At 44.2% G+C, this 13,218-nt stretch overlaps 1 protein-coding gene across 1 annotated transcript in view; it reads right to left on the bottom strand.

Moving 5' to 3' along the window:
* Positions 1-13,218, bottom strand: part of UBR1 (ubiquitin protein ligase E3 component n-recognin 1) — a gene marked incomplete in the record, with an annotated part of 288,714 nt that overhangs the window by 116,005 nt on the left and 159,491 nt on the right. Inside the window, 1 exon segment of the mRNA XM_073609777.1 lies at positions 8,868-8,977. Within this exon segment, the coding sequence (XP_073465878.1) occupies positions 8,868-8,977 (110 nt within the window).

The raw sequence follows: 13,218 nt of genomic DNA, 5'->3' as shown, positions 1-13,218 counted from the left end.
ACTCTCTTAAAGGGAGTGCTCCTAATCTCAGCTTGTTACCTGCATAAAAGACACCTGTCCACAGAAGATTCCAATCTCTCCACCATGGCCAAGACCAAAGAGCTGTCCAGGGATGTTAGGGACAAGACTATATACCTATACAAGGCTGGAATAGGCTACAAGACAATCGCCAAGCAGCTTGGTGAGAGGGTGACAACAGTTGGTGCGATTAATTGCAAATGGAAGAAACCCAAAATAACTGTCAATCTCCCTCGGCCTGGGGCTCCATGCAAGTTATCACCTCCTGGAGTTTCAATGAACATGAGAATGGTTAGGAATCAGCCCAGAACTACAATGAACTTATCAATGATCTCTAGGCAGCTGGGACCATAGTCACCAAGAAAACAATTGGTAACAAACTACGCCAGACTGAAACCCTGCAGCGCTGACAAGAAAGTCCATGTACAGCCCAGTCTGAAGTTTGCTAATGAACATCTAAATGATTCAGAGGAGAACTGGGTGAAAGTGTTGTGGTCAAGCTTTGGAAGAGGAGGAATGCTGGCTATGACCCCAAGAACACCATCCTCACCATCAAACTTAGAGGTGGAAACATTACGCTTTGGGGTTGTTTTTCTGCTAAGGGAACAGGACAACTTCACCGCATCAAAGGGACCATGGAGGGGGCTATAAACCATCAAATCTTGGGTGAGAACCTCCTTCCCTCAGCCAGGGCATTGAAAATGGGTCAAGGATGGGTATTCCAGCATGACAATGACCCAAAACACACGGCCAAGGCAACAAAGGAGTGGCTCAAGAAGAAGCATCTTAAGGTCCTGGAGTGGCTTAGCCAGTCTCCAGACCTTAATCCCACAGAAAATATGTGGAGGGAGATGAAGGTTCGAGTTACCAAACGTCAGCCTCAAAGTCGAAACCTTAATGACTTGGAGAGGATCTTTAAAGAGGAGTGGGACCAAATCCTTCCAGAGAGGTGTACAAACCTGGTGGCCAACTACAAGAAATGTCTGACCTCCGATTGCCAACAAGGGTTTTGCCACCAAGTACTAAGTCATGTTTTGCGAAGGGGTCAAATCCTTATTTCACTTATTAACCACTTCAGCCCCGGAAGGTTTTACCCCCTTCCTGACCAGAGCACTTTTTACAATTCGGCACTGCGTCGCTTTAACTGCTAATTGCGCGGTCATGCAATGCTGTACCCAAACGAAATTTGCGTCCTTTTCTTCCCACAAATAGAGCTTTCTTTTGATAGTATTTGATCACCTCTGCCGTTTTTATTTTTTGCGCTATACACGGAAAAAGACCGAAAATTTTGAAAAAAAATGATATTTTCTACTTTTTGTTCTAAAAAAAATCCAATAAACTCAATTTTAGTCATACATTTAGGCCAAAATGTATTCGGCCACATGTCTTTGGTAAAAAAAATGTCAATAAGTGTATATTTATTGGTTTGCGCAAAAGTTATAGCGTCTACAAACTAGGGTACATTTTCTGGAATTTACACAGCCTTTAATTTATGACTGCCTATGTCGTTTCTTGAGGTGCTAAAATGGCAGGGCAGTACAAAACCCCCACAAATGACCCCATTTTGGAAAGTAGACACCCCAAGGAATTTGCTGAGAGGCATGTTGAGCCCATTGAATATTCATTTTTTTTGTCCCAAGTGATTGAACAATGACAAAAAAAAAAAAAAAAAAAAAATTACAAAAAGTTGTCACTAAATGATATATTGCTCACACAGGCCATGGGCATATGTGGAATTGCACCCCAAAATACATTTAGCTGCTTCTCCTGAGTATGGGGATACCACATGTGTGAGACTTTTTGGGAGCCTAGCCGCGTACGGGGCCCCGAAAACCAATCACTGCCTTCAGGATTTCTAAGGGCGTACATTTTTTATTTTACTCCTCACTACCTATCACAGTTTTGAAGGCCATAAAATGCCCAGATGACATAAAACCCCCCCAAATGACCCCATTTTGGAAAGTAGACACCCCAAGCTATTTGCTTTGAGGCATGTTGAGTCCATGGAATGTTTTATATTTTGACACAAGTTGCGGGAAAGTGACAAATTTTTTTTTTTTTTTTTTTTTTTTGCACAAAGTTGTCACTAAATGATATATTGCTCACACAGGCCATGGGCATATGTGGAATTGCACCCCAAAATACATTTAGCTGCTTCTCCTGAGTATGGGGATACCACATGTGTGGGACTTTTTGGGAGCCTAGCCGCGTACGGGACCCCGAAAACCAATCACTGCCTTCAGGATTTCTAAGGGCGTACATTTTTGATTTTACTCCTCACTACCTATCACAGTTTCGGAGGCCATGGAATGCCCAGGTGGCACAAACCCCCCCCCAAATGACCCCATTTTGGAAAGTAGACACCCCAAGCTATTTGCTGAGAGGCATGGTGAGTATTTTGCAGCTCTCATTTGTTTTTGAAAATAAAGAAAGACGAGAAAAAAAAATTTTTTTTTTCTTTTTTCAATTTTCAAAACTTTGTGACAAAAAGTGAGGTCTGCAAAATACTCACTATACCTCTCATCAAATAGCTTGGGGTGTCTACTTTCCAAAATGGGGTCATTTGGGGGGGTTTTTTGCCACCTGGGCATTCCATGGCCTCCGAAACTGTGATAGGCAGTGAAGGGTGAAATCAAAAATTTACGGCCTTAGAAAGCCTGAAGGCGGTGCTTGGTTTTCGGGGTCCCGTACGCGGCTAGGCTCCCAAAAAGTCCCACACATGTGGTATCCCCATACTCAGGAGAAGCAGCAGAATGTATTTTGGGGTGTAATTTCACATATTCCCATGGCATGTTTGAGCAATATATCATTTAGTGACAACTTTGTGCAAAAAAAAATAAAAAAATAAAAAATTGTCTCTTTCCCGCAACTTGTGTCACAATATAAATTATTCCATGGACTCAACATGACTCTCAGCAAATAGCTTGGGGTGTCTACTTTCCAAAATGGGGTCATTTGGGGGGGTTTTGAACTGTCCTGGCATTTTATGCACAACATCTAGAAGCTTATGTCACACATCACCCACACTTCTAACCACTTGAAGACAAAGCCCTTTCTGACACTTATTGTTTACATAAAAAAATAATTTTTTTTTGCAAGAAAATTACTTTGAACCCCCAAACATTATATATTTTTTTTAAAGCAAATGCCCTACAGATTAAAATGGTGGGTGTTTCATTTTTTTTTTTTCACACAGTATTTGCGCAGCGATTTTTCAAACGCATTTTTTGGGGAAAAAACACACTTTTTTACATTTTAATGCACTAAAACACACTATATTGCCCAAATGTTTGATGAAATAAAAAAGATGATCTTAGGCCGAGTACATGGATACCAAACATGACATGCTTTAAAATTGCGCACAAACGTACAGTGGCGACAAACTAAATACATTTTTAAAAGCCTTTAAAAGCCTTTACAGGTTACCACTTTAGATTTACAGAGGAGGTCTACTGCTAAACTTACTGCCCTCGATCTGACCTTCGCGGCGATACCTCACATGCATGGTGCAATTGCTGTTTACATTTGACGCCAGACTGACGCTTGCGTTCGCCTTAGCGCGAGAGCAGGGGGGACAGGGGTGCTTTTTTTTTTTTTTTTTTTTCTTTATTATTATTATTTTTTTATCTTATTTTTAAACTGTTCCTTTCATTTTTTTTTTTTTTTTAATCATTTTTATTGTTATCTCAGGGAATGTAAATATCCCCTATGATAGCAATAGGTAGTGACAGGTACTCTTTTTTGCAAAAATTGGGGTCTATTAGACCCTAGATTTCTCCTCTGCCCTCAAAGCATCTGACCACACCAAGATCGGTGTGATAAAATGCTTTCCCAATTTCCCAATGGCGCTGTTTACATCCGGCGAAATCTAAGTCATAAAATGCTCGTAGCTTCCGGTTTCTTAGGCCATAGAGATGTTTGGAGCCACTCTGGTCTCTGATCAGCTCTATGGTCAGCTGGCTGAATCACCGGCTGCATTTTCAGGTTCCCTGTTGAGACAGGAGAGCCAGAGAAAAACACGGAAGACGTTGGGGGGGGAGGGGCATTCCCTCCCACTGCTTGTAAAAGCAGTCTAGAGGCTAATTAGCCGCTAGGATTGCTTTTACATGAAAGCCGACCGCTGGCTGAAAAGAATGATACCAAGATGATACCTAAACCTGCAGGCATCATTCTGGTATAACCACTCAAAGTCGTGAATGGCGTACCTGAAGACAAAAAAATGGTTAACAATAAAGCACAGTAAACGGTAAGGTATAAAAAATTGCATACCTGAAAAGCAAACATGATAAAACATAATAACAATAAAACATCGCAGAATAGAATACAGTAAAAAAGAACAGAACAATAGAGAGAGAGAATAGAGAGAGAAAGAACAATAAAACGACAACTATTTTTTTTTTATTTTATATTTTTGTATGTGTTTTTTTTTTTTTTTTTTTTTACACTTTTTTTTGTAACTAACTTTTATAACTGTAACCGGTTCCAGGTTCGGGTCTCTCAAAATGCGATGGCATCTTGGGAGACCCTGTGAAAGTGTGCCTAGTCTGTGCAATGCTGTACCCTACGCTAATACTCAACTAGTGCATGGTAGCGTTCAAAATATTCACCAATGCAAAGACCAGGATTGTCAGGACAGGAGGGACAATAATAGCGGGTGTCACGTCTATATCCGCGCTTGCTGCAGACACAACATCTTTTTGGGGGGGTTCGTTGGGTAGGGGTACTCGGGAGGACATAAAGAAAATGCCTCTCATGCAGCCGACTGCATTTGGTTGGGGATGTGAATGGGGGAAGTACGGGAGCTGCAGAAGCGGTGGGTTCCCAATTAGGATTGGCGAATGCAGCAGGAAGGGCACTATGGGCACGACGGGCCTGTGTTTGTCTTTTTGGTGGCAGCGGGACACTATTTGTGCTTGCCACCTCACCAGCTTGAACTGCACTTATGGGACTCGCCACGTCACCAAGTGTTACTGCAGTGCTGGTTTGACTACGACCGGGGTGTACTAGGCCGCTGGTGCTTGCCAGTTCACCAAAACGCTACCAAAAAAACTGTTAGCGATCGCAAGGATCAGGCCTGACTCTGCGAACGCTGCAGTTATGCGTTTAGTGTTTTGTAAGTGTCAGTGATCGATCGATACTGCACTTGGGTGGGCTGGGCTGGGCCGGGCGGAGGGGCAAAACGCAGGTGCTAGCAGGTATCTGGGCTGATCCAGCTAACACTGCGTTTGTGGGAACCCTAAACTGCTGGGGACGCTAGTATAGATCTGATCGGATCAGATACTATACCACTAAGGGAGGCGTATGCTGCGTGCGTGGGTGTTAGCGGTACTGGCGCTAACCTGACGCTGCCTGGGGCTGGTGCTTGCCAGTTCACCAAAACGCTACCAGAAAAACTGTTAGCGATCGCAGGGATCAGGCCTGACTATGCGAACGCTGCAGTTATGCGTTTAGTGTTTTGTAAGTGTCAGTGATCGATCGATACTGCACTTGGGTGGGCTGGGCTGGGCCGGGCGGAGGGGCAAAACGCAGGTGCTAGCAGGTATCTGGGCTGATCCCGCTAACACTGCGTTTGTGGGAACCCTAAACTGCTGGGGACGCTAGTATAGATCTGATCGGATCAGATATTGATCCGATCAGATACTATACCACTAAGGGAGGTGTACGGTGCGTGCGTGGGTGTTAGCGGTACTGGCGCTAATCTGACGCTGCCTGGGGCTGGTGCTTGCCAGTTCACCAAAACGCTACCAAAAAAACTGTTAGCGATCGCAGGGATCAGGCCTGACTATGCGAACGCTGCAGTTATGCGTTTAGTGTTTTGTAAGTGACAGTGATCGATCGATACTGCACTTGGGTGGGCCGGGCAGAGGGGCAAAACGCAGGTGCTAGCGGGTATCTGGGCTGATCCCGCTAACACTGCGTTTTCGGGAACCCTAAACTGCTGGGGACGCTAGTATAGATCTGATCGGATCAGATATTGATCCGTACAGATACTATACCACTAAGGGAGGCGTATGCTGCGTGCGTGGGTGTTAGCGGTACTGGCGCTAATCTGACGCTGCCTGGGGCGACGCATATCACCGCCAGGCGATCAGGGGGCTAAACCTTTATTCGGTAATAAACGGCGGGTGCCCTGACACTATAAAAAATAAACGAACTAACCAGCGTCACCCGTAACAGTTATACGGTGATCAGTGGTGAAAGGGTTAACTAGGGGGCAATCAAGGGGTTAAAACCTTTATTAGATAGTATATGGGGGTCCCTGTCACTATAAAACGCTGACGGCGAACCTAAATATTTACGTTCCTAACTAGCGTCACCAGCGACACTAATACAGCGATCAGAAAAATGATCGCTTAGTGACACTGGTGACAGGGGGTGATCAAGGGGTTAAAACTTTATTAGGGGGGGTTAGGGGGGTATCCTAGACCTAAAGGGGGGTAATACTCACTGCCCTAACACTGTAACTGTCACAAACTGACAATATGCAGTAATCAGAAAAAAAAAAAAAAAATACTGCTAATGTCAGTTTGTGACAGGGGGGGGGGGGTGATTGGGGGGGGATCGGGGGGCGATCGGGGGGGATCGGGGGTGTAAAGTATGCCTGGCATGTTCTACTGTGTGTGTTTGTGTTGTGTGGACTTACATGTCTTCTCTCCTCGGCGCTGGACGGAAACTGCCAGACCGAGGAGAGATGACATCACATCCTCTGCCTGTGTGAAACTACACACAGGCAGAGGAGGATTCCCATTGGCTGGGAGCGATCGCGAGGGGGGGGCCACGATCGGATGGTCTCCCCCTCGCCTCCCGACGCTCCCAGTCAGATGCCGACCGCCGATGGCACCGGGGGGGGGGTCCGATCGGACCCCCCGCCCGCGGGAGGCAGATCACGTACAGGTACGTGATTCTGCCTGCCCGTGCCATTCTGCCGACGTATATATACGTTAGGCGGTCGGCAAGTGGTTAAAAGGCAAATCAATCTATAAATTTTTTGAAATGCGTTTTTTTTTTTTTTTTAATTATTCTGTCTCACAGTTAAATAAACCTACCATTAAAATTATAGACTGATAATTCTTCGTCAGTGGGCAAACGTACAAAATCAGCAGGGGATCAAATACTTTTTTCCCTTACTGTAAGGAGACAGACAAATATAAACATACCAATGTTCCATATATGTCAAATATGCCGGGTGTTGCTCATCTAAAATATTAGATAGAATTCTTCCATAAGTGCACACAATTGGATTTTGGCAATACTGTACGTTTTATCATATAAAGTTACAGGTGTTATGAAGACTTTCTGAAAACTGATAGAGGATCTGACTTCCAGCATAGTGGGGAGAGAGCTTTTTTGTTTCAGGAGAAAGGAAGCCAATAACATTGCTACAAGCGATTAACACCTGATCAGTCTTAGTGTTTCTATAAAAATATTAGCTTAAGGGGTGAAACCTGCCAGATTAAAATACCTTAAATCCAATGCACCTACAGCATGGTTGGACAAACCTACACAACAAGCTTAGTTTTCTCATTTTTTTTCTATTTTTCTTAATAAATTACATTTTTTTTGTCTTTATAATGCAAGGTGGGTATGAAAGAGAATACAGATAAGCATTTACTATTGTTTTTTCAAGTAGACACTTTTAATTAAGCAAGGAATAGACAATTACTGGTGCACTCCTGCTTAGGCAGTGAACACTGACATCTGTGCTCATACAATGAAAACAATCCATTCAGTACATAATGGGCGAGTTAATATATGATTGTGGAATGCGTTTCTAGTGGCTGCCGGCTCCAAAAAGAGCTAGAAGGGACTCCGAGGATGAAGAGATAGAAAAGAGCAGCACTATCTAAGTGCAACGTCACAATTTAAGGCCTCTTAGTACTGTTTGAGCATCTACTTTTTCAGATGTAAATTGCAGGCGTTTATTTTGTATGTATTTGCAAGCAAATTTATTCTCGCGTTCTTCTCCTTTACAGTATGCAAATAAGCATTTGCGCCTATTTGCATACAGGAGGCGTAAATTACTGACCAAAAATGCTTTAATTTTTTTACTGATGAAAGCGCAGATCTTCGTTACACGCCTGTGTGTATAGGCGCATTACAAATAATGGGCTGTATAAAAAAAAAGGTGTAATGAGCTTTTTCAAGCTGCAGTGTGCAAGAAGCCTAACAGGTTAAAATAAGTATTACACTTACAAGATGCAAATAAAAGACCAGCATTGTATATAAAGATCATCCACTCTGCCCAGGAGGGGTGCTGCTGGTGTGTTGGCCGCCATCATTCCAACTGCTGGGGCTCCCAGGGGACTCGGTGGTGTATGGAGAGACACTCAGAAGCACCAATGACGTGACTACCGGGTATAGGGTCCATGGGTGTGGCACACGTTCAGAGCATGCGTGGTCCTTCTTCAGAGCCTGAAGGAGCATGCATGCTCCAAAAGCGTGCCACACCCACGAACCCTATACCTGGTAGTGACGTCATCGGTGCTTCAGAGTGTCTCCGTACACCGCTGAGTCCCCTGGATGTGTTGGGAGCCACGAGTGCAGTCAGACTGATAGCAGTCAACATAAAGCAGCACCCCTCCCAGACAGAGTGCTGCTCTTTTATTTGCATCTTGTGAGTGTAATACTTATTTTAAGCTATTAAATTGTCACATTGCTGCACTTAGATGGCGCTGCTCTTTTCATTCACTTATAATTAAGCACCTTTTTTTAAGTATGCTTCATTGGCCTCTACTTTCCTCCTGCTTAAGTTTCAGAATAAGTTTGACATATCTATTAAAACAAAGCATTTCAGACAACCAATGGTTTCCGGTGAAATTTGAGCTACAAAAAGCCCAGTGGTCCATTACCTGCAGAACCCAGCAAATCATGTCTTTCTGAGCATCCAATTGTGTTACAGTTTTCAGCTTGTCAAGCAGGGACGCAACACTTGAAGCACTTGGATCTGAACTGCCGATTCCTGCACAGATAAATGACACATTCCATAACAAGAAACACTGTGTAGAGAAACCTTTTTAAAGTCAACCCACAAAGATAGAAATGCGGAAGATGCCATTTTAACATGTGCAGGCTGCCATGCGGATAGAGGCTGCACTACCTAACGAGTCAATTATTTGGAACAAGAACGCACAACGGATTTTCAGAGTGTACTATCTCGTTTTCTTTTCTGGCCCGATAACTCAAAATGTATGAATTGAGAGGAAATTCTACAATTGGAATTTTTCCCTTAGGCAGTTGTCACCAGTCCACAATGGAAGAGTTCCCTTCACCTATTCTTCTGGTGAAAACTAATATTTTTGGATTTTCCATCCTTCTCATCATTTTCTATGTCTTTTCAGAACTAACAGAGTGAATTTCATCAGCCATGAAAAAATGAAAAAAATGAAAATGAGCCCATATTGCAGCTCCCATATTTCCACTATCGCACGTTCACTTTTGCCCTCCTAGCCTATTTTCATAAGAATCCCCTTTTTTTTGATAAGGTTACTCTCCAGCAGGATCTCTGGGACCACAGCGATGAAACCGAGGCTTGGATCAGGCCGAAGGGCTTGACAAAGGAGCGCTCCCTGAGTCCCATCTACCAGTGCGCATGCTCGAAACGTCGTTGCAACCGCGTTCCAGCCCTCACCATCGGCCTGATCCAAGCCTCGGGTTTAATCGATGTGGTCCCAGAGATCCTGCTGGCTAGGATTTCTCCCCCACAGGCAGAAAAATCAGCTGTTCAGAACTCCGCTCTGCAGTGAAAGCCACGCCAGTGTGGATGGACTAGGTCCTTACTTCCTTAACCTCCATGTAAGTAGATAATGCACCTGTATCTCATTAAAACGTTTACAGTTCTAACCTAGAGGTGCTTTTGATAGGTGGCACTGACTGATGGCTAGCACTGATTAGCAATTGTTCAATGCCCATCTTGGTACACCTTGGCCGCAGTAAGCAGCAGCGAACATCTTGTTACACCCAGCCTGAACTATATGGGCTGGGTGTAATAAGATGTCCACTGCTGGCTTACTGTGGCCGAGTGCAGGGTGTACCAAGATGGGTGTCAGGATGTTCAACCTCTGATGGAGACACAGAACGTCACTTCAGTTACAGAATGCGACGGCCCCGGTCACCAATTCTGATGGAACCTGTGGCTGCGCCCTGCACCCCTGCCCTGGCCAGCTTACCTTCCGCTGCTGCCAGCCCATTGAGGACTCGCTCTCCACTCCACACTCTCCGCCCACTGACTTCCGGGTTGCGAGCAATGCCGCCTCTTCATTGCCAGGTACCGGATTAGACATTGGGAGCATTTGTGCAAGTACAAGTACTCGCGCAAATGCTTGGCATTGGCACCGATACTGGTATCGGTGCAACCCTAGTTACTAATATAAATTTAATGTGCTTTCTTTTTGAAACTTCTTTTTCCCCATTCACATTGTGACATTGAACTTAAAGTGGGAAAAAAAAGGAAGCACTACTGATGTTTTGACTAGTTTTCAGAAATGTGTCAATACAGAATGTTTGAATATGTTTAAAGAGAACCAGCCATACATGATGCAAACTACTCAAAATTTTGAATGTTCAGTAATAACAAATAATTCTAGGTGTCGGTATGTTATACATAATTACATTGGTCCAGCTTGGAACAGCATAACTATGTATTTACCATACCTGGCCGATGTCCCTGCAAGCTAGAAATCACTAAAGTAGACACAGTTACTCCAGTGATCTTCATTTGCTTTCGAGTCCCGTGCAGAGTGGCTGCTCTCCTGCATTGTGAACACAGGGGGTTAGCTGCTCAGCAAAGACAGCATTCAGAACAGGCAAAGCATTCTTTGAATGGCACCAGTGCTGAGTGGCCAACCTTCTGTATTGACAACGCATCAGGCTGGCTGCTCAGCACAGGTCCCATGAGCAAGGTGGAGCTTACCACCAGTGTAGCTGTGTCTAACTTCATTGGTTTCCAGCTTCCAGGGGAATGGACCAGGTATGGTACATACATAGTTATGACCAATGTAACTATGTATAACACCAGCTGGACGAATGTAGCTATGTATAACACACCAGTGCCTGGAATTCTTATTTAAACTATTCTAAACATGCATGTTTAGTTAAGTATACAGTAGGTGTCCCCTTATTTAACATTACTTTAAAATTTGACTTTTGCTGAGAAGCCATCTGAAGCCCAAGAGCTGCGGTCCTGCTAACTGCCTGTCCTCACACTGTTTTCCAGTTTTCAAAGTTTATCAGTATGTGGCATGTGAAATCAGGTTATTTGCAGGACGACTCTCAGCTTTCAGGTGGCCTTTTACCTACTGGCTCAAGGTTAAAGTGATACTAAAGTCTTTTTTTTTTTCTTCAAAATAACAAACGTGTATTCTTAGCTGCTACAGTGGGGCAAAAAAGTATTTAGTCAGCCACCAATTGTGCAAGTTGTCCCACTTAAAAAGATGAGAGGCCTGTAAATGTCAACATAGGTGTACCTCAACTATGAGAGACAAAATGTGGAAACAAATACAGACAATCACATTATCTGATTTTTGAAAGAATTTATTTGCAAATTATGGTGTAAAATAAGTATTTGGTCACCTACAAACAAGCAAGATTTCTGGCTCTCACAGACCTGTATCTTCTTCAAGAGGCTCCTCTGTCATCCACTCATTACCTGTATTAATGGCACCTGTTTGAACTTGTTATCAGTATAAAAGACACCTGTCCACAACCTCAAACAGTCATACTCCAAACTCCACTATGGTGAAGACCAAAGAGCTGTCAAAGGACACCAGAAACAAAATTGTAGACCTGCACCAGGCTGGGAAGACATAATGCAATAGGCAAGCAGCTTGGGGTGAAGAAATCAACTGTGAGAGCAATATTTAGAAAATGTAAAACATACAAGACCACTGATAATCTCCCTCGATCTGGGGCTCCACGCAAGATCTCACCCCGTGGGGTCAAAATGATCACAAGAACGGTGAGAAAAAATCCCAGAACACACGGGGGGACCTAGTGAATTACCTGCAGAGAGCTGGAACCAAAGTAACGAAGGCTACCATCAGTAACACTACGCCGCCAGGGACTCAGATCCTGCAGTGCCAGACGTGTCCCCCTGCTTAAGCCAGTACATGTCCGGGCCCATCTGAGGTTTGCTAGAGAGCATTTGGATGATCCAGAAGAGGATTGGGAGAATGTCATATGGTCAGATGAAACCAAAGTAGAACTGTTTGGTAGAAACACAACTCGTCATGTTTGGAGGAGAGAGAATGCTGAGTTGCAACCAAAGAATACCATACCTACTGTGAAGCATGGGGGTGGCAACATCATGCTTTGGGGCTGTTTCTCTGCAAAGGGAACAGGACGACTGATCTGTGTACATGAAAGAATGAATGGGGCCATGTATCGTGAGATTTTGAGTGCAAACCTCCTCCCATCAGCAAGGGCATTGATGATGAAACGTGGCTGGGTCTTTCAGCATGACAATGATCCCAAACACACCGCCCGGGCAACGAAGGAGTGGCTTCGTAAGAAGCATTTCAAGGACCTGGAGTGAGGTAGCCAGTCTCCAGATCTCCACCCCACAGAAAACTTTGGAGGGAGTTGAAAGTCCGTGTTGCTCAGCGACAGCCCCAAAACATCACTGCTCTAGAGGAGATCTGTATGGAGAAATGGGCCAACATACCAGCAACAGTGTGTGACAACCTTGTGAAGACTTACAGAAAACGTTTGACCTCTGTCATTGCCAACAAAGGATATATAACAAAGTATTGAGATAAACTTTTGATATTGACAAAATACTTATTTTTCCACCATAATTTGCAAATAAATTCTTTCAAAAATCAGACAATGTGATTGTGATTGTCTGGATTTGTTTCCACATTTTGTCTCTCATAGTTGAGGTATACCTATGATGACAATTACAGGCCTCTCTCATCTTTTTAAGTGGGAGAACTTGCACAATTGGTGGCTGACAAAATACTTTTTTGCTCCACTGTATGTGCAGTGATTTTGCACAGTGCAGCCCAGATCCTCCTCAGCACTCTTGGCCCCTCTCTCCTGACAAGTTCCCCCACAGCAAGCAGCTTGCTGTGGGGGCACTCGAGTCGAGCCGCAGCTCTGCGTGTCCATTCAGACACGGAGCTGCAGTTAGGCCCCACCCTCCTCTCTCCTCATTGGCTCAATAACTTTGATTGACAGCAGTGGTAGCCAATGGCCAAAGAGGGG

This window comes from Aquarana catesbeiana, linkage group LG13 (assembly GCF_042186555.1).
Source record: "Aquarana catesbeiana isolate 2022-GZ linkage group LG13, ASM4218655v1, whole genome shotgun sequence".
NCBI classification, from domain to species: domain Eukaryota; kingdom Metazoa; phylum Chordata; class Amphibia; order Anura; family Ranidae; genus Aquarana; species Aquarana catesbeiana.
This window is presented reverse-complemented; position numbering and strand designations above follow the sequence as displayed.